The 25,231-nt window shown below is 56.9% G+C and overlaps 2 protein-coding genes and 1 non-coding gene across 9 annotated transcripts; all 3 read left to right on the top strand.

The window, feature by feature from the left end:
* The first annotated feature begins 700 nt into the window (after positions 1-700).
* On the top strand, positions 701-10,122 carry CCNT1 (cyclin T1). Of its 4 annotated transcripts, XM_056322158.1 has the most exons (9): positions 701-916; positions 1,679-1,760; positions 2,075-2,203; positions 3,088-3,148; positions 4,589-4,651; positions 5,045-5,090; positions 7,405-7,568; positions 7,927-7,997; positions 8,433-10,122. In XM_056322158.1, the coding sequence occupies exons 1-9, from the start codon at positions 741-743 to the stop codon at positions 9,969-9,971; spliced, it is 2,331 nt and encodes a 776-aa protein (XP_056178133.1). In that variant the 5' UTR covers positions 701-740; the 3' UTR covers positions 9,972-10,122. The 4 variants fall into 4 exon arrangements, with proteins under 4 accessions (XP_056178133.1, XP_056178134.1, XP_056178137.1 ...); XM_056322159.1 differs by lacking the exon at positions 701-916 and having other exon boundaries at positions 1,741-1,760; positions 2,075-4,066; XM_056322160.1 differs by lacking the exons at positions 701-916; positions 1,679-1,760 and having other exon boundaries at positions 2,115-2,203; positions 3,088-4,066.
* A 1,585-nt stretch (positions 10,123-11,707) lies between these two features.
* Positions 11,708-24,751, top strand: KANSL2 (KAT8 regulatory NSL complex subunit 2). Of its 4 annotated transcripts, none has more exons than XM_056322165.1 (10): positions 11,708-11,824; positions 13,209-13,467; positions 14,433-14,611; positions 15,221-15,335; positions 15,748-15,915; positions 17,181-17,343; positions 18,151-18,247; positions 20,895-21,148; positions 23,206-23,442; positions 24,319-24,751. In XM_056322165.1, the coding sequence occupies exons 2-10, from the start codon at positions 13,217-13,219 to the stop codon at positions 24,445-24,447; spliced, it is 1,593 nt and encodes a 530-aa protein (XP_056178140.1). In that variant the 5' UTR covers positions 11,708-11,824; positions 13,209-13,216; the 3' UTR covers positions 24,448-24,751. The 4 variants fall into 4 exon arrangements, with proteins under 4 accessions (XP_056178140.1, XP_056178139.1, XP_056178138.1 ...); XM_056322164.1 differs by having other exon boundaries at positions 11,776-11,824; positions 13,206-13,467; XM_056322163.1 differs by lacking the exon at positions 11,708-11,824 and adding an exon at positions 12,105-12,128 and having other exon boundaries at positions 13,206-13,467.
* On the top strand, positions 24,114-24,242 carry LOC130141634 (small nucleolar RNA SNORA2/SNORA34 family). Its single transcript, XR_008819101.1, has one exon. It is a non-coding gene; the product is annotated as a small nucleolar RNA SNORA2/SNORA34 family (small nucleolar RNA).
* Positions 24,752-25,231: the final 480 nt, after the last annotated feature.

Below are 25,231 nucleotides of genomic sequence, written 5' to 3'. Positions count from 1 at the left end.
GTGGGGGCTCTGCCCTGGTATGGGGGGGCCACGATCCTGGTAGAGGGGCCTGGTCCTGGGGGGGGGGGGAGCCCAGATCCCGGTGTGGGGCCTGGTCCAGTATGAGGGGGGGCCAGATCCCAGTAGGGGACCCGGTCCCGGTGTGTGTGTGGGGTCCCAGATCCTGGTCCCTGGGGGGAGTGCCTGATCCCAGTGTGGGGGGCCAGACCCCAGGAGGGGGCTTGGGCCCGGTGTGTGGGGGCCCAGATCCTGGCAGGGGGCTTGGGCCCAGTGTGGGGTCTCTGTCCTGGTAGAGGGGCCTGGTCCTGGTGGTGGTGGGGGGGCCCAGATCCCGGTGTGGGGCCTGGTACCTGGGGGGAGGCCCTGATCCCGGGGGGGGGACGGGCAGACCCCGACAGGGGGCCCGGTCCCAGTGGGTGGGGCCTAGAGGTGCGGGCCGGGTCCCGGAGAAGCCGCAGGGCCCGTTGCCGGGGGGTCACAGTAGGTCCCGGAGGGCGGGGCGGACACCGGCTCCCCCCTCCCCCTCCCTGCCCCAACCCGCGCAGGCGTCCTGGAACGCGCATGCGCCACGACGGCTCCTCCCTGGCCCCGCCTACCAACGCCGCCGAACGCGCGCGCCTCTGTGCTGTGACGTCAGCGCGTTCTAGCGTCTGTGCGTCCGTCCGTGCGTGCGTGCGTCCGTCCGTGCGTGCGTGCGTCCGTGCGTGCGTGCGTGCGTGCGCGCGCGGGCGCAGATCGCCATGGAGGCCTCGGCGGGCGGCGGGGCCGGCGGCGCGGCGGGGCGGCGCTGGTATTTCACCCGCGAGCAGCTGGAGAACAGCCCTTCGCGCCGCGCCGGTCTCGACCCCGACAAGGAACTCTCGTACCGGCAGCAGGCGGCCAACTTGCTCCAGGACATGGGGCAGCGTCTCAACGTGTATCCGGCCGCGCTAGGCCGCACGGCCTGCGCTTGGGTACCAACTCTGGGAGCTGGGGGGGGGCCCGGGAGGCCTGCGGGTGGCGGCGGGGGGAGCTGGACCCGGCTGCGGGGCGGGCCGGGGGTGGCTGCGGGGAGAGCCCGGGCTGTTTTGGGAGCGGGGAGAGACGAGCCCCTTCCGGGAGTGGGGCGAGCCGCCGTCGGCCGCGGGGGGAGCCGGGCTCGATTCGGGAGGCCAGAGCAGGGAGAGCCGGGGCCGATTCGGGTGCCGGGCCCATTTGGGGATCGGGGGGCGGCCGGAGGCGTTGCGGGGGCACCGGGAGAGCCGGGGCCGTTGCGGGGCCCGCCGGGAGAGCCGGGGCGGTTGCAGGAGCCGGGAGAGCCAGGACCGAGCCGGGCGCAGGGAGCCCCGGGGCCCTTTCAGGAGCAGGGAGAGTTTGGCTCGACTCACGAGTGGGGAGAGACAGGGGTAGGGAGAGCCAGGTCTGTTTCGGGAGCAAGGTGAGCCAGGCTCTGCCGCGGGGAGAGTCAGGTCCAGGAGCGCCAGGTGCACCTCGGCCATAGGGAGAGCCAAATCCAGAAGCCAGGAAAGCCAGGCATATCTTGGCCACAGGAAATCCAAATCCAGGAGCCAGGAAAGCCAGGCGCATTCAGTAGCTGGGAGAGCGAAACCCAGCCCGGTGTTGGTGGGATGTGGAGGGATGGAGGGTGCTGCTCCGGGCTTGTCATCGGGGCTGTGTGTTTCCTTAACCGCCCCATCAGCTCCCAGCTCACCATCAACACGGCCATCGTGTACATGCATCGCTTCTACATGGTCCAGTCCTTCACCCAGTTCCACAGGAACGTAAGTGTGCTGGGGTCTGGCGGGGTGGGAAGCGCTGGGAACCCTCCAGCTCCTATTCTGCTGCTTGGCAGCCAGCTTGGGGGGTGACATGGTGGGACCGACCCTAGGGGATGGGGTTTGGACAGGGAAAGGGTTGTTTGTAGCAGTCAGTGGTCACCAGAGACCCTTTTCCCTCATTTGGACTTTGTTTCCTAAAGGAGTGGTTCTTCTAGATGTGAGAATTAGCCCAATTTATTTGATTTAAATAAATAAATATAATTTAATCTTGAACTTACTAATTAAAAAATAATATCTTTTTTTTTAATTTTCTGAAGTCGGTGGTCCCAGCAGCAGTGTTCTTGGCAGCCAAGGTGGAGGAGCAGCCTCGTAAGCTGGAGCATGTTATCAAGGTAGCACATGCCTGTCTGCATCCCCAGGAAAATCCTCTAGACACCAAGAGCGAGGTAAGTGTCGAGATCGGAGAACTGGGCTCTGATGTGAGGAGCGGAGGCACAAGGAATGGGAATGGCGGAAGCGTGCTGCATCCTGAATTGCGTGGCTACAGCATCTTGTTCAGTCGGGTTCCGCAGTACCTGCTCTCTAAGTGAGCGGCTGTGTCCTAGGATGGTCAGTGACAGCTTTCCAATTCAACTGCTCTTACGCTACCGAGAGCTTTTTGGCTTCTGTACAGCAGAAGGCTTTTCTTTCCTGCTCTGTGGCGACCTCTCTTCTGTTCTCCTCTGCTGTGCTGCTGCAAATGTGATTCAGGCGTGCTGTGTAACGGTGTCTGCGTGAAAAGCTTCTGAGGAGGGCATGGATGTTGGCTGCTGCGATTGAGTAGTGTCTGTGGCGGAGAAGGTGGTGTGCGCAGTTTGGTTCTGTTCTGTCCCCACATGTTTAACGGTGGGTTTATTAAAAACATTGCTGATTCCCCATCTCTCGAGACAGCCCGTCTTACCTGGAACTGAGCAGCCAACCCTGCTGAAAAGGGGCAGCTTTATCCAGGAAAGCTTAAGGAAAAAAAAAAAAAAAAGGCAAAAGCAGCTAATTCCTCTCCTGTACTGCTCGTATAGCCATCCCGTGCAGTGCGAGGGACCAGGACTGAGAGGGCCACTGTGGATCCCGAAGCAACCCTCCCCTAGCAGAAGCACTAGCAGGGGAGCGGGTCCACCCCAGCACTCTGCTTTCTCTTTTCTGGCAGGGAATCTGTGCCAGTTCCCCCCAGTGCAGATCGGCATAAAGATTCCCCTTTGCTATTTTTGCCTCCCTGAGAAAAGGGTGTTAGAAATGTGCAGGCTTTATACGGAGTGCCTCATCATGAGTAACTTGCCTGTCCTCTCAACCCCAGGCTTACCTGCAACAAGCCCAAGACCTGGTCATTCTAGAGAGCATAATACTGCAGACCCTGGGTAAGTTTTTCAAAGCGGACGGGCTGCCACACGAATCTCAGACCCAGGAGTTGTTCCGCAGAGCGGAGAGCCTAACCGCACAGTCTTCTCCACAGCTGGAGGGCAGATGTACAGCTGGCCAGTGGGAGAGCAAGAGTCCAGGCAACAAACTATTTTTCACACCCGCTCCTTCTGTTTCCCTTTTAACATCAGTTTTTTCAGGTGTAACTTGTGTCAGGATCAATGCTTAGAGAAATTGAAGCGTGGAAGTGTGGCTCGTCTCTTTTTTTTTTTTTTTTTTTCTTTTCATTTTTTTTTTTTCCTCCCCCCCTCCCACAACAGGTTTTGTACCGCTTGGACACCGGTCGCTGTCCTTTGTTGTGCTGTTGAACTTGATAATGCTCTAGTCCTGTGGCTAGGCAACAGTTTGCACTGAGAGATGTCTTAAAACCTGGGTTGAAAGTTTAATATTTTGATCAGATAGCTGAACATGGGGAAAAAAAAACCAAACCCAAAACCCAGCAAGTTTTTGGGTTTTTTTTGAAAGTAGAAGCTGGAGCCTACATTTAGGGCTGTGGCCATTGGATCCGGTATCCTGTTCCTTTCTAAAATGTACTGTTAAAACTTGATTTTGCTAACACGTGTTCCATTTCAGAGTCAGTTTGTAGATAGCGGTTCACTCCAAACTACTCGGTAGGCCTTTGTCATTTCGGAATTGGTTCAGAGCAAACGCCCCAGTCCCTCGCTCCCAAGGGGACAGGAGGGGCAGGTGTGTCAATGGCTCGCACGTGCTGGCCTGGCAAGCCAGTGGCTAAACTGTCACCCCAGTTCTGCAGCGACTCAGTCCTCCAGTTGCCTTTTTTAACGTCCCAGTTCTTCTAGAATGTTCTGCATTGGGAAGAACCAAATCTGTTGCACACATGGACCGATTTGAAAGTGGTGGGTTTTGTTTTTTTTTTTTTTCTTTTCTTTAAAACATAATACCCAAACTGAATAGGAAGCTGAAGCAAGGGTTGAGTTCAGTTGTCTTTAGTGCTGTAGGCTCCTTCAAAGGGAAAACGTCTGCTTCCTCTTAGCTTTTTGGGTGACAGAAATTCCTTTGAGCAGATGCCATTGTCTTCTCCTTCCTCCCAGCTGCTGTAAGAGGCTTTGTCCTGCTATTTTTAAAATCCTTAATAGTTGTTTTGTTTTCAGTGAGGTCTTTCAAGCGCAGAAGTCATTTAGCTGCTTTGGAGGTCTGGCAGCAGCAGTGACCTTCGGGTTTTGTGACTGGAGAACTTGAGTCTTCTGGATACAGGAAAACGGGCTCCTCTATTCCTGCTTGCCTCCGAGCAGAGAGCAGGGGCTGTAGGAGGGAAGGGGAGAAGGCCTTGTCCCCCAGGAGCAGGAAAACATGAGGTTCATAGAGCCGGGGGGGTGTGCTGCTGGTTTTCTGATGGCCGTCTGTCTGTGTTCTTCCAGGTTTTGAGATCACTATTGACCACCCCCATACCCACGTGGTGAAGTGCACACAGCTAGTGCGAGGTAAGCGATGGCAGATGTCAGGCGCTTGTGGCTTCTCCTCCGTGTAACCTCAGCTTGACAGAGAAGAGCCATGAAAATATATGTTAGGAGTGTCCAGCCGGGACTGCTAAAGAACTTGCCTGCAGTCGATGTCCTTAGTAACCGTAACGAATGTCAAAATAGAGGCAGTTGCAAATGACTGTCGCGATGTTGTGGCTCTGCTGAACCATGCAGAGCTCTCTACATACCATAATTTCTAAAATCCTTCTAGCTGTGGTGCAGAGTTAGTCAAACCGTGCTGGGTGCCTCGTTGTGTGTGTGGTGGCGACAGGGCAGTGGTTCTTGCGCTAAAATATCATCATACTTGTCAGGATATGCAGACTAACGCCCTGTTTTTTTCCTTTTCTCTTTCAGCCAGCAAGGACTTGGCGCAAACATCCTATTTCATGGCTACCAACAGGTTATTATTTTACAATTGATTCATATTTGAACAGAGGGTCTTATCTGGAGGAGATGTGCTACTGGTGACCCCTGGGGCATTGCTCAGCCTGTGAACACCTGGGGATCGCTTGGTTTGGTTCAGAAAGAGCAGGAACCCTTTCTCCTGCCGGCTGCTGGTCAAAACCAGCTGTATAAGCGAGGTAGATGGGATGCTCAGGAACTTCACCGCTTTCTTTTATGGGGAGTTAGGCGGTTGTGGAAGTAAAAAGCCAAAACCTCAAAAAAACCCCCAAAAAACCAAAACAAAAAGGTAGACTTGGAACAAATATATACTTATTTACTTAGCACCTAGGTGTCGGAGAGTTTTTGCTCAAGTAGGTACTGTGCAGATTGTTGACAAATACGGTCTGTGCCCCAAAGAAGGCTGATCTAGAGTATAAAAGGAGAAAAAGAGGAGCTGGATGCAGGCATGAGGCGTTACGAGAGAAAACGATACCCTTGTCTGGCCTGTGTGAGTGGACAGACAGCCCTTGAAGCAGAGTCTTGGAAACAAAAAAAGCCCCTTCATTTTTTTCCCCTTGAGATGTCTAGGGAGTTTTGTCACTAGATTTTCACCACAAGGCTGATACCAGTGCTTGTGTTGGGACTTCCGACATTATTTAAAAAAAAAAAATTAAAATAAAAATCCTGCCTTACCAGCTGTAGGCAAATCACGGAGTTAATGGTTGGAACAAATCGTGGACAAGGAAAATGCGGTGGTTTTGTGAAAGAGCTCGCAGAAGCGAAAGGACGGGAGAAAAAGATGGTTTAGGTGCTAGCAGAGGTGAAGCTGCCAAGTCAGAGGATGCTTCCAAGCCCTGGCCAAGCCAGGAATGTGCGTGGCCTTGGGCGAGTAGTTTCTCTCCCCTCTGCCTGTGAGAGATGTTCCCTGCTCACCTCCGCAGCGTGCTGGGAGAACTGTCTGTTGAGGGTGTTCTCTAGCTCCAAAGGGCACTGTGTGGGTTTCCCCGCATCAAGGGAAGGTGGTGTTAGTAATGCCTGGGTAAATGCATCCTTGAAACGTGTTTTATCCCTGCAGCAATAATTGCAAAACCAAGGAATTACGAGTTAAGGTTGTAATTGAAAGAAAGCCAGGCAGAAAGAAAGAAATGCAGCCGGGCAGCCTCAATTTTGCCTTAAAAGTGATGCCATGAAATGCCTGATTAAGGCACTTCAATGGTATAGCTACGCCTGATAAATCCAGTTCGGATGTTTTAACTTTTATTTCCTTCTGGCATCGTTATGGGGCAGAGTTAAGGCTCCTTGTGCGCTTTCACTTCACTTCTTAACCTTGGCTGACTGGATAAAGGCTCTGAATTTCCTGGGTTTGACTTCCTGATGCATGGAAAAATACAATACCCGTGAAACGGCTTCAGACTTTTTGGCTGTAGATGCGTATCTCTGTCTCTCCGCATTGCATTGATAGAAAAATGTTTTAATAACCCGAGTGTAGCGAAGCAATGCAGATCGTGCCATCCTGCAGCTGCACGTAGGTGCTCGGTGGCACCGTTTTCATCAGGCACTTTTTAAAAGGGCTGATTCAGGAGTGTGATGGTGGGCCACATCCTGCACTCGACTTGCTGTCACGGTTTCTAAGGATCGGTGGACCTGGTGTTCCTGCAGGTGGAGAGTAGGATGCTTTCTTAGTCCATCTGTTCTCCTGTTCTCAGCGCTACCTAGATCTCCTGGCACTGATGTCCGAGCTGTTACATCGCTAATTTTACTAATTAAAATGCTTGATAGGCGGCCAGGCTCCCTTTTAGGTGCTCCTGAGTCACTCCAGCGTATGGTGCTATTCGCAGCCGAAGCTTCAGCGCTTTTTCCTAAAAAATTTGAGAAGGATCAGACCCTTCCTAAAAGCCAAAGAGAGGGCCACTTTGCTCCTTGAGTGCCATCCCGGGAGTTGCACTTGGAAGTGAGTTACTGCTCAGACGGAGCAGAGCCCGCGGCAGGGCGGGGGGGGGCCCGGCAGATAATCCAGCCGCTCGCTTTCTCCCTCGGAGGAGGGCTGGAGCAGGGCGGCAGCGTGCCTCGCTGCTCCCGCACGAGCTGCAAAGCCTTCGAGTCGCCTGGCCCCAAATTCCCTGCAGCAGAACGGGGAAGGAACAAAGAAATCGGTGTAGCGGGATCGAGTCGCCCGTACCAGTAGGGCGGTACTGGGGAGGAATGGCAGGGACCTCCCCACCGTGTCCGACCTCTTGTGCAGCGTCTCTTCAGTGGGCGATTGTGAGTGCTGAGGTTCAGGCTTGGGAGTTGATGGCTTTCTGTTTCTCTCTCCCTGCTGGTGACGTCAGCCTGCACCTGACCACCTTCAGCTTGCAGTACACCCCTCCCGTTGTGGCCTGCGTCTGTATCCACCTGGCTTGTAAGTGGTCCAACTGGGAGATCCCAGTCTCTACGGACGGGAAGCACTGGTGGGAATACGTTGATGGCACTGTAACTCTGGAGCTCTTAGATGGTAAGTTTGGGAGCGAGGTTTTTTTCCCCCCCCAAAAAGGCTCTTCTATTATTTCGGCATCTTTATTCCTGGGTCTGCCATTCAAACACGGCCACCGGCCAGTTCGTGGAGTCCAGGACTTTAGGTTTTGCCAAGTTTTCCAGTGCAGCAGCAGCTTCTATGGTGCAACAGAGGTGGCAAAAAGGCGCACAGTGAGATGAGTTTAAATGTGGTCAGTGATACTAGTTGTGAGTATTTTCCCCTCCTGGAGTAGCTCCATCTCATCAGTAGCTCCATCAGTAAGTAGAGGGATTGCCCTGACGGATTAGCCTTGGTCTGCCTGCCTCTGACCCTCTTGCTTGGCTTTGTGTCTCTGCAGAACTGACTCATGAATTCCTGCAGATCCTTGAGAAAACTCCCAACCGGCTTAAACGTATCCGGAACTGGCGGGTGAGAATCTGCTTTAGGCTGTGGGTGCTTGCAGGAGAACACAGGCTCTGACTTTTTTGCTGTGAGGCCGTGTGGCATCTCCGCTATGACAATGCAAGACGGTGTCTGAAGGGCGTGTGTGTGTGTGTGAAAATCCGAATTCTCTGCATCTGCAAAATGCAGAATACTCTGCATCTGCAAAAAACCCCCCCCAAGAAAAACAACAAAAAACTCCCCAACAAACCCAGACAGAGTTTGTCTGTTCTGAATTAACTCTGGAGAGACCTTGATTTTTCGGCTGCCATAGCAGCCGTGCTTCCAGTGGTTGTGTCTTTACCCACAGGGGGGCAAAGTGGATTTGTCTTTAAATAAGAGCTGGGGGGGGGGGCGCTGCTAGCCTCGAAGAGCTCTAGTGACAGCCCAGAGTAAGTGATCGGTCGCTTGTTTTTATTCCAGGCCTCTCAAGCAGCCGGCAAGTCAAAGGCTGACGACCACGGTGAAGATGAGAGCCTGTCGGAGCAGACTATCCTCAACATGATTTCCAGGAACAATAGTTCGGACATGAACATTGCTGGGTTAATGAGCATGTCAACATCCTCAACCGCCGGAGCGGGGCCGGCTCTGCCAGCCGCAGCGGACTCGCCCAGTGAGCAGAGCGGTGCGGATATAACCCAGCCTGAGCACTGGTTGTCCCAGCACCCTCCACCCAAGCTGGAGCCCGGCCAGAGTCACAGGACTAACGAAAGCTCCTCGGCTGCTGAGCATCCTTTACAGCAGGATGGCGCTGGCTATCAGAAGCAGAGCGGCAAGAACGCCCCGTCAGCCAAAGTGTCGCTCAAGGAGTACCGGGCCAAGCACGCCGAGGAGCTGGCGGCGCAGAAGCGGCAGCTGGAGAACATGGAGGCCAACGTGCGCTCCCAGTATGCCTACGCCGCGCAGAATCTCCTGGTCCAGCAGCAGCGGGAGAGGGAAGTCCAGCAGGACAGCAACCCCTCTCCGATCATCCTGAAAATTCCCATCGGCGGCTCAGAAAACCCCGAGCGCCCTCCCGGCCCTGAAAAGAGTGACAAAGCTTCGGCTCTGAAGCTGAGGATCCCGGTGGCAGGTGGAGGTGGGGAGAGACCCCTCCCTTCCAAGCAGGAGGAGATAAAAATGCGGATCAAAGTGCCAACTGCCGCAGACAGGCACGGCTCCTCGGACGAGAGCAGCGGCAAGAACCGCGAGCACAAGGAGAAACACAAGGGCCACTCTTCGAACCACCACCACCACCACCACAACCACCACTCTCACAAACACTTACACCCCCAGCTTGGCGCCGGGCCCAGCAACATGGCGAACAAGCGGCCGGGAGACTCTAAACACAGCAGCAGCCAGCCTAGCGCCGTGCCCCACAAAACCTACGGTCCCCTCGCCTCTTCCCGCAAGAGGCCACTGCCGGAGGAGGGGGCGGCCGCGGCCGCAGCCCACGAGCACCAGCCCAAAGTCAGCAAAGTCTCCAAAGGCCCCGGCATGCCGTTCCCTTACCCCCACCTCCCCGGGGCGGCCCACCTGCCAGGGCACGGTTCAGATTTGGGCAACCTTCCCTTACCCCAAGCTAACAAAGCTCGGGGAAGCCACAAATTGGACAAGGGGCCCACGGGGGCCAACGGGCACAACGCCAACCAGGCCAGTGACTACCAGGATACAGTCAATATGCTGCACTCGCTGTTGAGCGCTCAGGGCATGCAGCCCACCCAGCCCCCCGCCTTTGACTTCCACTCTTACGGCGAGCTCTTGAACCCCCGGGCTTCCACCAGCTCCAGAGCCACCGCCAACACGGACAAGCCCCGACCACCCCCCCTCCCCTCAGAACCGCCCCCCCCCTCTCCCCCCTCTCCCCAAGTAAAACATCTTTCTACTACTGAGTTTGAGCAAAGCCCCTCCTCTCTCTCCCCCACCCCCCACCCCCTCCCACCCCCTCCAAGCTCAACCTGGGCTGCCCCTGCGGGTGCATGAAAGGGCTTGTTCAATCTCCACTGCCTCACGAAGAACTATTTTATTTTAATATAACTTTTATTATTGATATTTAGAGCGCGGAGTTGTTGAAGCTGTGAAAGGATAAGAAACCCTTTCTCTGTTCCTTGCTCCCCCTTCCCCCCCCCCTCCCCCCCCCATATCAACTTCCAGTTAGCGGTGGGCTCTGTCCTTGCTACAACTGAAGCCTCCTCTGGGGAACATGCATTTGGGGGGGGGGGGGGGGGGCTCGGGGTGGGGGGGGTTGTATTTAAAATATGTCACAGAAAATTTAAGATGTTTTACAAATAATTTAAGCGGTAACTTATATCTTAGTGTTTTGTTCATTTTAATTTTGTGGTGCTGCGGGGGGCGGGGGAACCCCAGTGAGGGTTTGGGGTGGTTCCACTCCAGCTGATGGCAACAGAAAGTGGGTTCAGGAGGTTTTTGAGGGGTGGAGGGGATGAAGCAGTGTGGGGGAGGATCCCAGCTGCTGTGGGTCTGGTTTCCTCACTCCTAAAGCTGCTCTGGTTTGGGGATCCTGTCTCGATCCCTCGCTCCCTGCCCACAGATCCCACCGCTTCTGCTGGAAACCCCGGCAGTGGCGGGGCTTGAGGGGCAGGGGGGCTGCTGGGGGCTTCTGGTGGCCTTTCAGGGCAGCTGGCGTTGAACAGCTGGGGTGAGGTGATGGATCGAGGGTGCTTGGCCCAGGGCCGACCCCCCTCCTCGCTGTTTTTTGGGGGGAAGAGTGTCGGGAGATGCTGCCCAGGGATGAGTGCTGCTGAGCGGGGGGGGGGGTCCTGCGGTGTGAAGGGACGCGCTGGGGCAGAGCAGCCCCATGGTGGGGGCTGCTGCGGGTAGGGCAGGTTTTAGGCGTGAAATGCCTTGGCGGACTCGGTCCGTGCCCGTTGAGGACTTGGAGGGGAGCAGCGTGGTGCGTTCCCGGCTGGGATGCAGGATGGGATCATGCAGGACGGCTGGCTGGAGGAGTCCTCGTGCCCTGGGCAGCTCTTCCAGGGGATCCGTCGGCGCGTGGCAGTTCCCGGCCGCGCTGGTGACAACAACTCTCACCGCGACTTCGAGCCAGCACCAGGGCAGCCGCCTGAGATTTGGTTGAATGTTTCTGAAAAAAAGAACCCCAAACCAACCACCGTTCCCTTTGTTCTTGAGACTTTACTTTCCCAACCTTCAATAAACGTACTGTCTCCGTATGGTTTTGTCAAACTCTTGTTCTACATCAAGTTTGGTTTTAAGGGCAGTCGGTGCCGCGGACCCTCGCCAGCGCCTCCGCCATCAGTAACCCACCCGCGGCGGGTTTGGGAACGGTTCCTGGTGAAGGGCTGGCGCTTGCTCCCCCCCCCCCGCCGCTGGTTTTGGAACCTCTCTTGGGGGCTGGTTGCTCCCGCCTTGGTGGGCTTTGCAAGGCATCCCTCGTTTAACCGGCAGGGAGCAAGGGGGGTCTTCCGCTGCCCTGGGATAACCGGGAAGGGACGGGCTGAGAGCCCGCGGGGGGGGCTCTGGGCCTCCTGGGACCACGCTGGTGTCCCTGGGGCTACCGGGAGCTTCAGCCTTCCCGAAGCCAAAGCACAAACCCCGCTCCCGTCCCCGCTCACCCCGCCGGAGGCCCGCAAACCCCCTCGGCGGCCCCGCTGCCGCCGCGCACACGTGGCGGCTTCCCGCCGCGCCGCCTCACGTGACTCCCGGGGGCGCGGCCCTTCCCTGCGGACTGACAGCTCGCGCGGCCAATCGCGCGCCGCACCGCCTCCGCGCCCTCGTCGGATTGGCGGCCGGGCGAACCAGTGAGGTGGCGGGGCGGGCGTACGGCGAGGCAGCAGGGAGGCCGGGGCGGCAGTGAGGTAAGATGGCGGCGGCGCCGCCCGCCCTCAGCGCGGTCCGCAGAGCCCTTCGTCGCGACGCCTGCGCCGTCCCCCGGGGCACCTTCACCCCGTACCGAGCGGGGACAGGGTTTCCATCCCGCCCTCCGCTCCGGTAGCGCTGTCCGGGCCCCCCTCGGGAGCTCCCCTCATGCCCGCCGCCCGCGGACAAAATGGCGGCGCCCGGGCAGCCGAGGGGCGCGACTGCGCATGCGCGGGAGCGGAGCGGGGCGGGTGGCGGAGCACGTGCGTGGGGGGCACCGGGGGGCACCGGCAGCAGGGATGGGTACCGGGGGGGCACCGGGAGCAGGGGCAGGCACTGGAGGGCACCGGCAGCAGGGATGGGTACCGGGGGGCACTGGCAGCAGGGATGGGCACCGGGAGTAGGGATGGGTACCGGGGGGCACCGGGAACAGGGATGGGCACCGGGAACAGGGATGGCTACCGGGGGGCACCGGGAACAGGGATGGGCACCGGGAACAGGGATGGGTACCGGGGGGCACCGGCAGCAGTGATTGGCACCGGCAGCAGGGATGGGCACTGGGAGCAGGGATGGGTACCGGGGGGCACCGGCAGCAGTGGGGGGCAGTGGGCACAGGGGCGACCACTGAGGGGCACCAGCAGTACGGATGGGCACCGGGGGCCACCGGCATCAGGGATGGGCACCGGGAGACGCAGATGGGCACTGAGGAGCTGCCCCGGGGGGTTGTACTGGGATGAGAGGGTCGCGTACTGGTGCCGCACTGGGCGGGTGGGATCCTGTACTGGGCCCTGCGGAGCTGGTGGGCTGCGCACGGGGGGGAGGGGAGGGGAGTGGCGCAGGATGGGGGGAGCTCTGGGCTGTGTGGAGCGGGGGGATCCCCGCAGGATTCCCCCACCGAGGAAGGGACCGGGGGGTGGGGGGTGGGCAGACGATGCCGTGGAGGGACGGGGTTTGTAGCGGGTGTTCGGGGGTCGGTGGGCTGCAAATGGGTGGGAGGGGGGTTCCCCGGGAGGGTGTGGAGCTGTGGGATTCAGGCACTGGGAGGAAAGGGTCCCATACTGGTGTGGGGAGGGTAGAGGGGTACCACTGGGATGTGTAACCCCCCCGCCCCGGCCACAATGCTGGCAGGCAGCAGCGCTTGGCGTGGCTGTGGCTGCTCGGTGCCTCAGGTGAGCGCGATATATTTAATTCTGTGCAGAAGTGGGGTTGCTGCGGAGCTCCAAGTTTCCTCAGGCGCTGGAAGAAACTGTCTTTACAGGAGCAACTTCATCTCCTGCCTGTTCAAGGGGGTTCAAAAGAGTTTTATTCTGCTGCGTTAGCAGATGTTGCTCCTCTTCGTCCATTTGTTTCGCTTCTTTTAACTGGTCTGCATCTTTCCAGCAGGTGTTGGCATGAACAGAATTCGGATCCATGTTTTGCCGTCAAGCCGAGGACGCCTTACTCCTGTGCCGCGGCCGCAGGAGCCCCTGTCGTGTGCCTTCACCCACCGCCAGTGCTCCCAGCCGCGGCTGGAGGGGCAGGAGTTTTGTCTTAAGCACATCCTTGAAGACAGGAGTGCCCCTTTCAAGCAGTGCAGCTATGTTTCAACAAAGAATGGAAAGCGGTGTCCCAACGCCGCGCCCAAACCGGAGAAGAAGGATGGGTGAGTACCTCTCTCTCTCCTGGTTCTCTGGTTCTGTACCGTATCGAGTTAAAAAGGGCAGGAGAATCCTTCTCCTGATTCAGGTGCCGCGCTTACGGCACCTCAGACAAGCGGCTCCCTCTTTCCGAAGCGTTTTTAAGCTAAAAAAAAAAAAAAAAAAAAAAGATTCTGTCAGTTGTGGATGCTGCGTGGAGTTGTCTCTTGGTTCTGAAGGACTGTGGGGTTGCTGCCCTCTGCCATCGGAAGGTGGCTGCAGTGATCCAGGTCCTTTGTAAGAGCCGGAGATCTACCTCCGCTCAGCCCAGCGGCTTTAACTTGCTGCTGTCCGTTCCTACGGATAATCCTCAGCACAGATACTCCGGTTGTGTCTTGTCGTGGAGCTGATGACCTGGTTGTGCTTCCTGTTCTCTGAGGCCTTTCAAATGTTCTGACTGCTCTGGATGGAAAGACCTAGAACAGTTCTCGGCGTTCGGTCAGCAGATCAGCAGAGCGCAGTTTCCCTTACGGGAGCATCGATGTGCGTTTCGTTCTCGGAGGCTGTGGGGGTGCGGGCGCTGGTAGCCTTCAATTCTGCCCGTGGTCCTTCTGCAATAAAAAGCATCCGTCCGACGTGGGCCAGCGCGCTCTGCGTGGAAACTGAGAGTCCGGTGTTAATCTTTGGAAGCAGAGGAGCTCGCTTCAATGCCTTTAAATAAAAAAAAACGCTTTTCTCTCCCTGCTGCTGTGCCGTGTGGCTGCCGGCTCCGGTGCCAGAGGTGACGTTTCAGCAGCGGTGTGTGGTCTGGGAGCCACTCGGGGCTCTCTGGCATTTCTGCGATGTACCTGCAGCCAGCGGCTCGCTCTGCGAGAGAGGTGTGATGGGTCTGTGCTCTCCGGGTGCCAGGGAACGTTTCTCACTGTGTCGCTTGTTCGTTTTGCTGGCTGAGGGCTTGGAGTTATAACGAGCTTGTGATTTATTCCGGCAGCGCGTCGTTCTGCGCAGAGCATGCCCGTAGGAACGTTCTGGCGCTCCAAGCTCAAATGAAGAAGTCCAATCCTGGGCCCGTAAGCGAGACTCTCCTTTGCCAGCTCAGCTCTTACGCCAAAACGGAGCTGGGCTCCCAGACTGCAGAGAGCAGCCGCAGCGAAGCCAGTCGGATCCTGGGTAAGAATTGAAAACAAAAAAACTGGTGAGGGAGGACCCGGAGTTCTCTCTTCTGTGTGGAAATGCCAAGAGTGTTGTTTCTGAAGTGCGGTGGGGAAAAAAAAATCCCGGGGTCCGTGGGTAAAAGATGGTGTTCTGCAAATTCTGGCATGTCTCACCCGCCCCTGACCGTAGCCAGGTCACACTGCCAGGCCAAAATCCTGCAGGTTCTCTTCCCTCGCGCTCACAGAGTAGAAACGTTGGCTAGCTTCCCTCTTGGCTGGGTTAGTTCTAGCAGTGCCTGTCAAACGCTGGCTCGGTGCTGAGCTTTCCATCTTTCAGGGTTGCTCAGTGGGGCCAGCTAGCCGTTTGTGGCTCCTAGGTAGGCAGGAGCGTCGCTCCACGGGAGCTGCGTGGTTTGGCTGCGCTGAGCTGGTGGGTTTCCTCTTGTTCCGTGTCCCTTGTTCACACCGTGCCAGGGAGAAGTCTTTTCTTGGCAAGAGGCAGAGCCAGTTCATCTCTGCGGCTGTGGAGCTGAGCTCTTGGGGTCTCCGGCTGTCCTGTGCCGCAGCAGCGAGCGCTGGGATGCAAGACGGTGTCTTATCGCTCGGGGTGACTTTGTCTTTTCAGATGAAGACAGCTGGAGCGATGGCGAGCAGGACCCTATCACGGTGGACCAGACGTGGCGAGGAGATCCCGACAGCGAGGCTGACAGCATCGATAGCGACCAGGAGGATCCCTTGAAGTAAGTTGGCTGCCGGCTGCTTGCAGACGTGTGGCGTGCGGAGCGTTCTGAGCTCAGCGGGACACCTGAGAAGATGCTGGTTACGTTCCTGGTGACGATATTAACGGTGTTGCAGTTGGACTTTGGGCTTTGGTGAGTTTAGGCAGGGACGCTCGCACGTCTTGGACCTGGTGGTTCTTCTGGGAAGTGTTTGATGATCATCCTCCTTCAGTGTGGAGAGGCCCGTTTGGCAGCAGTCGCTGGGTGATGTCGGCTTCAAAAACCCACGCCATAAATGCAGTTTTTCTGCTCATCACCCATCAATCTGTGTCATTCAGCCCATGTTTCTGATAACATCTGTGTCCTTTGGTCAGGAGAACAGCCCCGAGGGACCCTGACAGGCTTCACCCTGTTTTTCTGGGTGTTTTTTCAGGCACGCTGGCGTGTACACGGCTGAGGAGGTGGCTTTGATCATGCGAGAGAAGCTGATCCGCCTGCAGTCTCTCTACATTGACCAGTTCAAACGACTCCAGCACCTTCTGAAGGAGAAGAAGCGCCGGTACCTGCACAGCCGCAAGGGAGAGCATGAAGCCATAGGCAAGTACCGGTACAGGTCGTCACCGATGCATATTCATCTGGCTGAGGGCACGGCGCTTCTCTCAACCACATCCAGAACGCTCTACATGAAAAAAAAAAAACCCAAACGATTTTTTTGCCCTTTGTAGAAGCAGGTTTCAGAGCAGTGCTGTCTCAGTAAGGCTGAGAATTAGCGAGGGACTGAAAACTCGGTTAGAGAAGGTATTTCTGTGGCTGGCCTCATGCCTGGAGATTCGTATCGTTTGGGTTAGAAAGGTTGCCGGATTTCTTTGCTCTTCAAAGTTCGCAGCGTTGTCAGGAAATGAGACTACAAAGTTAATTCTGAGACAAAAGTTCTTTTTTTTGTATAGGATTTCCTGTTTTTCAGTTTGATAAACAAAACAAAAAAAAAAAAATAAAATCGATTCATCTCTAAGGTCCTGTCTGTATCGGCAGGAGTTTGTTTCGGTTGTTACACCCGTGCTGCTGTAATGACATACTCCTCCTCAGCACTGATGCAGCTTTCCCTTGCAAAAGCACTTCTGCCTCGCTTGAATTTCTCCCTGGACAGAACTGGGGCTCTCGGAGGGAGAAGTTTGTACTTCAGGAGAGGCAGAACCGGGCGGTGTAATGAGTATGGCAGTGCAAAGAATGCTTTCTCTAGCGTAGTCTTAGAATAGCTCATCCTGGAAAATGGCATAATAGAGCTTGGTCCCAAGTAAAAATAACTGGAAGTTTGGTACATAACAATTTTGTAGAACTCTTTTTTAGCAAACCGGTAATAGAAAAGCAGATCCCGAGCGTTGCCCTGTAATTACAGCTGGGAGTGCTTACAGGAAGCTTCCAGAACTTGCATGGGAGCAAGCTGAAATTTGACAAAACTTCTGCCTGCAGAAATCGCAATAGGCTTTTGAGCGGCCAAATTATTTGAAACAAAGTTTTAAAAGTACTCTTGTCAACCAATTGTTCGAAACGAAGTTTTAAAAGTACCCTTGCCGGCCCAAGCGCTCCTGATGCGCGCGGAGACGTTGGGATAAATTTCGGGTTGGAATCTCCTTTGTCATCTTCTTGTGTAACCAGAAGATGAGTTTCCTGTTTATACACGCCGTTCTCACTCCTCGTTCACTCTGTGCATCGACATCTGTCTCATTAGTCAGCGGCTGGAGCTCTCGACAGCTCATTTTGGCTCTGGGTACCAAAAAAAAAAAATTAAAAAAAAAAAAAAAAAAAAGGAAGGACGTGTCAGGTGGGGTGGTGTTTTCTGACCCCTCCCTGGCTCCCCGCAGGCAGCAGCCTTCTGACAGGCCCCGAGGGGCTGATGGCCAAGGAGCGTGAGAACCTGAAACGCCTCAAGTGTTTGCGCCGCTACCGGCAACGCTACGGCGTGGAGGCCCTGCTCCACCGGCAGCTGAAGGAGCGCAGGATGCTGGCGACCGACGGCGCTGCTCAGCAGGTAGGTACGCCCCGTGCGTGGCTGGGGGGTGGTTGGAGTTCCAGCCTTGCCTGGAAGCCAGGTCTCGCCTCTCCTCCCTTCCTGGGAGCGATCCCGGCTCAGGTTTGCTCTTTCCCTGCTGGATTGTCCCTTGTCACACCCTTTCTGCAAGGATCTGGTCCTGGACAGCACCCTGGGTATCCACAAAGCATCAGGTGTTCCTGGAGTCATATTAAATGGCCCCCCCAGGCTTCTAAAGGGGCGCCCAGACTGCTAAATGGGCACCAAAACTAGAGAAATTCAGGTGTGGGGTTGGAGAATTTTCCATTTTGAAAGGGAGGGCTCAGTACCCAATATACCCTGACTTTTTGACGCTGAAAAAAACATCTGGAAAATTCTCCTTGTGAAACCCAGATTCCTCCTAGACCTGTGGGGACCAAAAGGCAGGCCCCTTCGCGTCACGCATCATTCCAAATGGGAAGCTGTGTGCAGCCTTTCTTGTAACTCTTTTTAAAATTCAAAGCGTTCCATTAACTGGCTCCTGAAAGTTGAAAGATAAGTCCGAGCCGCCTCGTTCTTTGGGACGTACTCCTGAGGTGAAGTTCTTCCTGTTGAAATTGAGTTCGTGCCACCTTATCTCAGCTCGGTTTAAGAAAAGCTTGAATGAGAAGGACGTAACGAGGAGCTGGGCTCTGCTGAAGTGGAACTGAGAGTTTGGTCTTGGCGTGTTTTGAAAGCAGGACGAAAGTGTTGTGTAGCCCGGGGGGTTTCTCTGGAGGAGAGCTGGATGGCTCTCCAGAGCTCTCGGCTCTTCTCTTGGACTTGCAGGCGCACACCACCCGCTCCAGCCAGAGGTGCTTGGCCTTTGTTGACGACGTCCGATGCTCCAACCAGTCCCTCCCGATGACCAGGCACTGCCTTACGCGTATCCTTTGATCTGCCTGGGCTCTTGGGCTGCTCTCCTGACTCTTTGCTGGCAGCTCGAGGTGGGTCTCTGCTCTTCTCGGCCCTAAATCAAGGCCACCGGTTTGCCGTAGCCGGTGGTTTCAAACAGGAGCCCAGAGGAACAGTCTCCCCGTCTGTTGGCGCTCCCAGCCCGGTGGAACGACCGATTCGTGCGGGAGCGACAAAGGGCTGCGCTTGCTGCCTCCTCCGCCCCGGGAGGTCCCACCGCAGCCCTCCTGCGGGATGTTGGCCGAGCCAGAGCATCCAAACTGCGCGGCCAGTTCATTTGGAAGTGACAAGGGAACCTCACGAAGCCTGAGGGAGGCACGAGCTGGTTTCTGGCTGTATTGGAGGAGGGTAGAAGCTTGGCTGCGGGTGCTGGGTGCCAGCAGCTCCCCCGAGCAGGGTGTTGGTAGGAGTCCTGCCCTGAGGGATGTGCGTAGGGAGGGCTGGCTGGCTGCTGAAGCATGTGCTCAGTGATTTTTTTTTTTATTTTATTTTTTTTTATTTTTTTTTTGGGGGAGGATCTGAATGGGAGAGGAGTTCCTAGGCTGTTCGGGGCTGCCACAGAGCAGCTCGGTCTCCTTTGACCCCTTGAGAGGTTGGCACAGCCTCGAGCTCTTCAATTCCCTGAAACTGCCTCAGCTTTTGGAGAGCCAGCACTGAAATTTCCACTGGGGTCCCCCCTCAGCTCAGGGATCGCCACCCAAACGTGGGATCCACGAACCGAATGTTGCCCTAGGTGCGTCTGTACAACTCCTTGTCCAACTTGGGGTTGGATGGACGTGTCCAGGAGCAGATTTGGATCGTGGTGGAGCTGCGTGAGCAGCTGTGGCTGGGGTGAGTCAGGAGAAGCTCCGGTGCTAGGTCCCAGAGCAGAACTGGCAGCCAGGGGGAGGATGAGCTCTTCGTTTTGTTTGAGCTCTTCGTTTTGTTTTGTTGCTGAAGTTGGCAGGCTCGACCCCAGCTATGCACGGGGAGAAGCCCAGGGAGCAGGAAGCTGCCTTTGTTTCTCTCTAGTGACCGTATACTTCAAAATAAAGACAGGATAAATAACCCCTAAAACAGTTTGAGCGAGTTGCTGTTTGCAGCTGGCTCGCTTTGAGCAGGCGGGCCAAGAAGGGAGTGGAAAAAGCGAGGTTTGATTTCCTTACGTCTGAGCTGTCAGCTGACTTTCACTGACACAAACAAGATTTTACTTGGGTCAGCCCTGCCGAGCCGATAACATCTGCAATCTGCTCTGCTTTGTGCATTGTCGGGGAGGCTCTTGGCCTTTGTTTGCTTTTCAGGAGCTGGATTGTTTGTGACAATGCGTTAAAGGGACCGAACCCAGCTGGGCTGTTGGGCTCCAGGTGGAGCACGTGATTTTTGTCATCTTGGCAATCTCTGCTTTTTGGCTACCGATAAAGTCGGTGCTTGATCAGGGAGTCATTCAGAGAGATTAAAATCTGGCTTCCCCACCCTGCTGTTCATACAGAGACGCTTTCCTCACCGCATCTGCCCTCGAGTGTCTGAGAGATTTGGTTCCTCTGGGCTGGGCTCCCCGGTAGCGTTGCTGCTAGCCCAGATGATGGGCTCCCCATAATCGGTTGGGAAGTTGTTTGGGTGCCTTCACAGCTGCCTCGCTGCAGGGAGGGAGGGATAAATGAGAAACCTGGGGGTGGCTTAAGAAATTGGGTTAAACTTGGTGCCTTTTGCCTGTTGCTGGGGGGTTGGAAGCCTGGGGGGGGTGGGAGGTCCTCTCCCACGTTGTGCAAAGAGGAAAGTGCGGCGTGAAGCCCCCAAAACAGCGGGGCAGTTCTTTGGGTGGGTTTGCTATCAATATACCTGACCTGAAAAGCTTGATCCACACCTGAAACCTGCTTTGGCTCCAGCTCTGAATTGTGTCACCGAGCGAGCGGAGCCGGGGACGGCCTCCACGCAGGTGACAGATCTCGGCTGTTCCTTGCAGCAGTAAGTAGAAACGTCACGACTCGTCAGTAAAAGTTGGGGTTTTTTTGCGGACACCCTCGCGCAGCCTCAGCGGTGGGTCCCTCTGTAGTTTCACAGGGCTCTGGGCGGAGGAGGGGATTTGGTGGATCCTCTCTGCTGGTGGATTTCTCCGCGAGCACGGTGCATGCAATCAGAGCAGAGTTTCTGTTTGTGATTAAAGGCAGGAAATCCCATTTACACCTCTGGCAGGAATAGGTTTTCCATTGGGAAGGAAAAATGCACTGGGAAGATAGAAATAGCGGAACTAAACTCCTGGCTGTGGAAAAAGCATTGTGTGTGCTCGTATCTCTGCTGCCTGGTCGATGTTAAGGCTTGTGCAGATGGATGTCTGCAAATAAAAAGTAAGCCTGTGCGTTGGTAATGTCTTCCATCTGAGGATCTGCGAGTGCTTTACAGGGATCCAGCTCCATCTCCCAGCCCCCACTGAGAGGCTCTCGCTCTTGTCCCCATTTTCCATCCCGCAAGTAACGGCAGCGGGCAGTCGGGGTGCGATTCTGAAGCCTGGACTCTTGGCCTCGGGAGAAAAAAAAAATAACGTGTGTGGGTTTTAACACTGTTTTCTGGAGGGGGAATATTTCTACCTCTGGATCCGTGTCCGTAGCTGTGCAGGTTTCCCTTGACCCAAATCTTCCCAGATATCTGCCAGGACACTAACCAGACTCTGTTTAAGCCGTGTCAAGGCTCCGAGGAAGTGCCCTGCAACAAGCCGGTTCCCGTCAGCCTCTCCGAGGATCCGTGCTGTCCGCTCCATCTCCGCTTGCCTCCGCAGATGTACGTCCCCGAGCAGGTCCTGGCTGTCCCCGAGGAACTGGAAGCTGCCCCCACGGACCTGTACTTGAGCGCCGCTGAGCTCCAGCCCACGGAGAGCTTGCCCCTGGAGTTCAGTGATGTAAGTTGGGCAGGGTGCTTTAGGGAGAGGTGGGCACACAACGTGTCCTGCGGAAAAAATTACCCTGAATATTGCTGGTTTCATCCCATACCGTCAAGTTGCACTGAAATAACTCCGCTGCAGCGCAGCAGACTCGGTGCTCTCGATGTGGAGGACGCTTGGACATCATGTAAATCACTGCCTCCCCAGCACAGATAGCATAGAATTATTTTTATTCTTGCTGGCCCTGAATATTGCTGATTCCATCCCATACCGTGAAGTCGCACTGAAATAACTCCGCTGCAGCGCAGCAGACCCAGTGCTTTTGATCTGGAGGACGCTTGGACATCATGTAAATCACTGCCTCCCCAGCACAGATAATGTAAAACTATTTTTATTCTTGCTGGCCCTGAATATTGCCGGTTTCATCCCATACCGTGAAGTCGCACCGAAATAACTCCGCTGCAGCGCAGCAGACCCGGCGCTCCCGATTGTGGAGGACGCTTGGATATCATGTAAATCACTGCCTCCCCAGCACAGATAATGTAGAATTATTTTTATTCTTGCTGGCTTGGGGAAGAAGAGTCTCTTGAAAAACGTGCAGGAATGCAAAAGGTTTGGGAGGTGTTTGTTTCCCTAGGATTGGCAACTGCGCCTTTCGAAGGACCGTGCTCTCATTTCAGTCGGTATTTAGGGGCTTTTTAAAAAGAGGATTCTTTTTTTTTTTTTTTTTTTTCCTTTTTTTTTTTCCTTTTTTTTCCCCCCCCCCCCACTTCTCTCCCGTGAGGAATACATGAGGATTTTAATCCCCGGATTATTCTGATGACCTGCATGTATGTTAAGCCTACATGCTTAAATCCTCTGAAATTTGTTTAAACGACAACAACAACAAAAAAAAAAAAATTACCACGGTCATTTGGAGCCGCTCGTCTGAACGAGGTATCACTTGCTCTAGTGTTTGGATGCTCCTGAGATTCTCGAGCGCTGCGATTGGGGGAGGGGGTGGGGGGGGTGGGGGGGGCAAATGTCAACAGCTTTAGAGTGGGGGAGGGATGGCCCAGCAGCGTTGGCATCCCAGGGATGGCAGCAGCCACGGCTTTGAACGCAGCAGAGCAAGTGCTGCTGCTGGGTCAGGTCAGGCTGGACCCAGCACCCCTGGGGTCGAGGGAATTCTCCTGCCTTCGGTGGGCTTCGGAGATCCCAGCCCCCCTTCCCGTGGGGCCGCTCTCTCTGAAAACGGCCTTTGTGGGTGGGTTTGGTTGGGTTTTTTTTAGGTTCACGATGATTGAGGGAACGGTTTCTCCCCCAGCCTCTCCTTCGAGAGGGTCCCCCGCTCTGCGCAGGGCTTTCGGGGTGCTTCAGGCAGGAATCCTGAATGTTTCAGGCAGGATCTGAACGGCAGCCCCCCTGGGAGAGCCCAGGATCGGAGGGACTCGGAGCTACGGCGGCGTACGGCCGCGTAGGGCATCTGTGGTTTATCTTGCGTCAGGCTGGGTTGGTAGAGTCGCAGGCATCTTGCCTCGATGGCAAAACACCCTCCAAAGCCAAACCCGATCCTGTCCTCTTTTAACAACAATAGCTTTGCAGGAATCCCAGCCTCTGGCGTCAGCAGCGCTCTCCACGCACGCAGCAGCCGGCAGCGAGCAGGGCGGACGGAGAAGCGAGCCCAGGGACTGTCCACACCAATGTGTTGTGTCAGGGCAAAAAAAAAAAAAAAAAAGGCTTGTGTGAAATCTTGGGGAGAGGGGTGACTGCTCCGGGTGCCCCGAGGAGAGCAGGATTGGACCCTTTCACGGCCCTCCTGGCTGCTGTGGGGATGCTGCTGGGGCAGCACATCACACTGGGCTCCAGACCTTGTGCCTCGCGCCTTGTTTTCAGCGGTGAGCGCGGCGCTGCCAGCCTGGATCACGCCGTTCTGGGAGGAGAAGGCTCCTGGGATTGTGGGTCCCGGCCGCTGAGGCCGGTGGTCCCGGTGGCATCGTGGCTGCTGCTCTGCCTTCCTCCTCCGCTGCCTGCGGAGGGGTCTGCTGCCCGCTCCTGCCCCGCTGATGAGCCGTTCCCGGTGTTTTCTTTCCTAGGACTTGGACGTGGTGGGCGATGGTATGCCGTGTCCCCCGTCCCCTCTGCTCTTTGATCCATCTGTGGCCCTCGACCAGTCCCTCAGAGACGTCGCCGAAGCCCCCATAGATATCCTGGCCCTGGAGGAACCTTCCCACCCGGGCATCCCCCCGCAGACGGTGCCGACAGACCGGGGCGGCTCCTCCGCTCACGTCTTCTCCTTGGCCACCGAGCCACCAGCCGAGCTGCCCACACAGGTACAGCCAGGACATCACCGGGGGGGTCCCAGGGGGGCAGAAGTCCCCGTTTTTCCCCCCCCAGCCACACAGCTGGGCGCTGGTGGGTTGCCCCGTGCTGCCCCATGGTCTGGATGATGTTCGGAGTGTCAGGGGGTGGCAGCCGGAGCCTGTCCCCAGGCAGGGAGAGGAGGACGAGGGGTCGCCGCCTTCGTGGGTGGCTGGGTGCCACCCTCTTGCTGGACGTGGGGTGGGTGGCGTGGGAGCTCTCTGGGATGCGGTGGGGATGGGGTGGGGATGGCTCGCAGGCTGGGGACTGCCCGCTGGGGGAAGCCCCTTGTCTCCCAGCTGGGGATTTGAAGGGGAGCTGTCATCTGGGGGGCTTCTGCTTGTCATCTGGGGGGCTTCTGCTTGTCATCTGGGGGGCTTCTGCTTGTCATCTGGGGGGCTTCTGCTTGTCATCTGGGGGGGCTTCTGCTTTCTCCTGGAGTCTGGGTTTTGACTTGGAACTTGTTCCTCCTGTCGCACCTGGAGCTGGTGGCCGGCTCGGGATGTGCCCGCAGGGTGTTGTCTTTGGAGATGTCACCAGCCACTCGGTCCTGCGTCCCCTCTCACCCCTCCAGCACTGTCCCCGCCATCCGGGAGCTGAGTATTTGGGGTGGGGGGACCCCAGCCCTAGAGCAGGCATCCCCCAGGCCCTGAATGAAGGCCACCGGTTTGCCGTAGCCGGTGGTTTCAAGCAGGAGCCCAGAGGAACCGTCTCCCGGTCTGTTGGCGCTCCCAGCCCGGTGGAACGGCCAATTCGTGCGGGAGCGACAACGGCTGCCGTTTGCCTTCGCCTCGGCCTGGCCACGTCTCCCTGCCACCAGCCCACCGTCCTTTTTCTGTCCCCCACAGAGTCCCCTGCCGCTGGCAGCGTGTCGACCGGCGCCCAGGGACAACAGGCGGCCGGAGGATGCTGTCACCTCTGCCCAGCCCCGCGGAGCGGCCGCCAACGGGAGCCTGGAGCCGGCGTCCGTGAGCTGAGACCGGCAGCACGTGGCGTCTCTCCGCTCCCTTGGCCATCTCCGGTGCCGGTGGAGCCCAGCGGTGGGACACGGGTGGCAATCTGCAGGCACCGGTGTCCTTGCCCCGGCACCGGTGTCCTTGCCCCAGCACCGGTGTCCTACCCTTGTGGTTCTTGGAGCCACGGGGGGGGCTGAAACCCCTAAGTTGGGGACCCCAGACCCTTCCCCCCTCCCTGTGGGGACCCCTGTGGCACCCAGGTGGCCGGGGGAGAAGCCACAGGAGGACTTGAGGAAAGGAGGGGGTGGCTTTCCATTCTTGGGGGGCGGGGGGGGGTCCTCTGTCTTGGGGAGGGGGCTGGGGCTCGTGGGCCCCTGTGGTGGGGGGCTCCGAAGCCGGGGGTGTGATGTGAGGCCTGGGGTGTGTTCAGATGGCAGGGGGGGGTTTCCCTCCCACGGGGACCCCTCCCACGGGGACTCCCCACAATAAAGCGATGGAGGTGGGTGCGGAGTGTCCCTGTGTCCTGGGGGGGGGTGTGGGGGGGTGGGGGTGGAAGAGCTGAAGGATGGAGCGGCCAGTGCTGCCCTTTGGGGGGGGGGGGGGGGCGGGGGCTTGGGGCTGGCTTGGGGGGGGTATTTGGGGTTGCCCTAGGTGGGCTCAGAGCTACCCTGGGGGATCTTTGGTGCTGCCCTTGGGGGGGGGGGGGGGGGGGCGGGGCGGGGCTCAGAGCTGCCCTTGGGGGGGGGGGGGGGGAGTGGGACAGACGACTCAGAGCTGCCCTTGGGGGGTCTTTGGGGTTGCCCTT

The sequence above is a fragment of the Falco biarmicus genome, chromosome 19 (genome assembly GCF_023638135.1).
Source record: "Falco biarmicus isolate bFalBia1 chromosome 19, bFalBia1.pri, whole genome shotgun sequence".
In the NCBI taxonomy this organism is placed as follows: domain Eukaryota; kingdom Metazoa; phylum Chordata; class Aves; order Falconiformes; family Falconidae; genus Falco; species Falco biarmicus.
This window is presented reverse-complemented; position numbering and strand designations above follow the sequence as displayed.

Excerpts from the sequence above, each read along its gene's own strand:
- CCNT1 (XM_056322158.1), top strand. The coding sequence starts at position 741 with ATGGAGGCCTCGGCGGGCGGCGGGGCCGGCGGCGCGGCGGGGCGGCGC. Across the intron at positions 917-1,678 it reads ATGGGGCAGCGTCTCAACGT|CTCCCAGCTCACCATCAACA; the intron begins GTATCCGGCCGC and ends CCGCCCCATCAG. Across the intron at positions 7,998-8,432 it reads AACGTATCCGGAACTGGCGG|GCCTCTCAAGCAGCCGGCAA; the intron begins GTGAGAATCTGC and ends TTTTTATTCCAG.
- KANSL2 (XM_056322163.1), top strand. Across the intron at positions 14,612-15,220 it reads CGAAGCCAGTCGGATCCTGG|ATGAAGACAGCTGGAGCGAT; the intron begins GTAAGAATTGAA and ends TTGTCTTTTCAG. Across the intron at positions 18,248-20,894 it reads GACCAGGCACTGCCTTACGC|ATATCTGCCAGGACACTAAC; the intron begins GTATCCTTTGAT and ends AAATCTTCCCAG.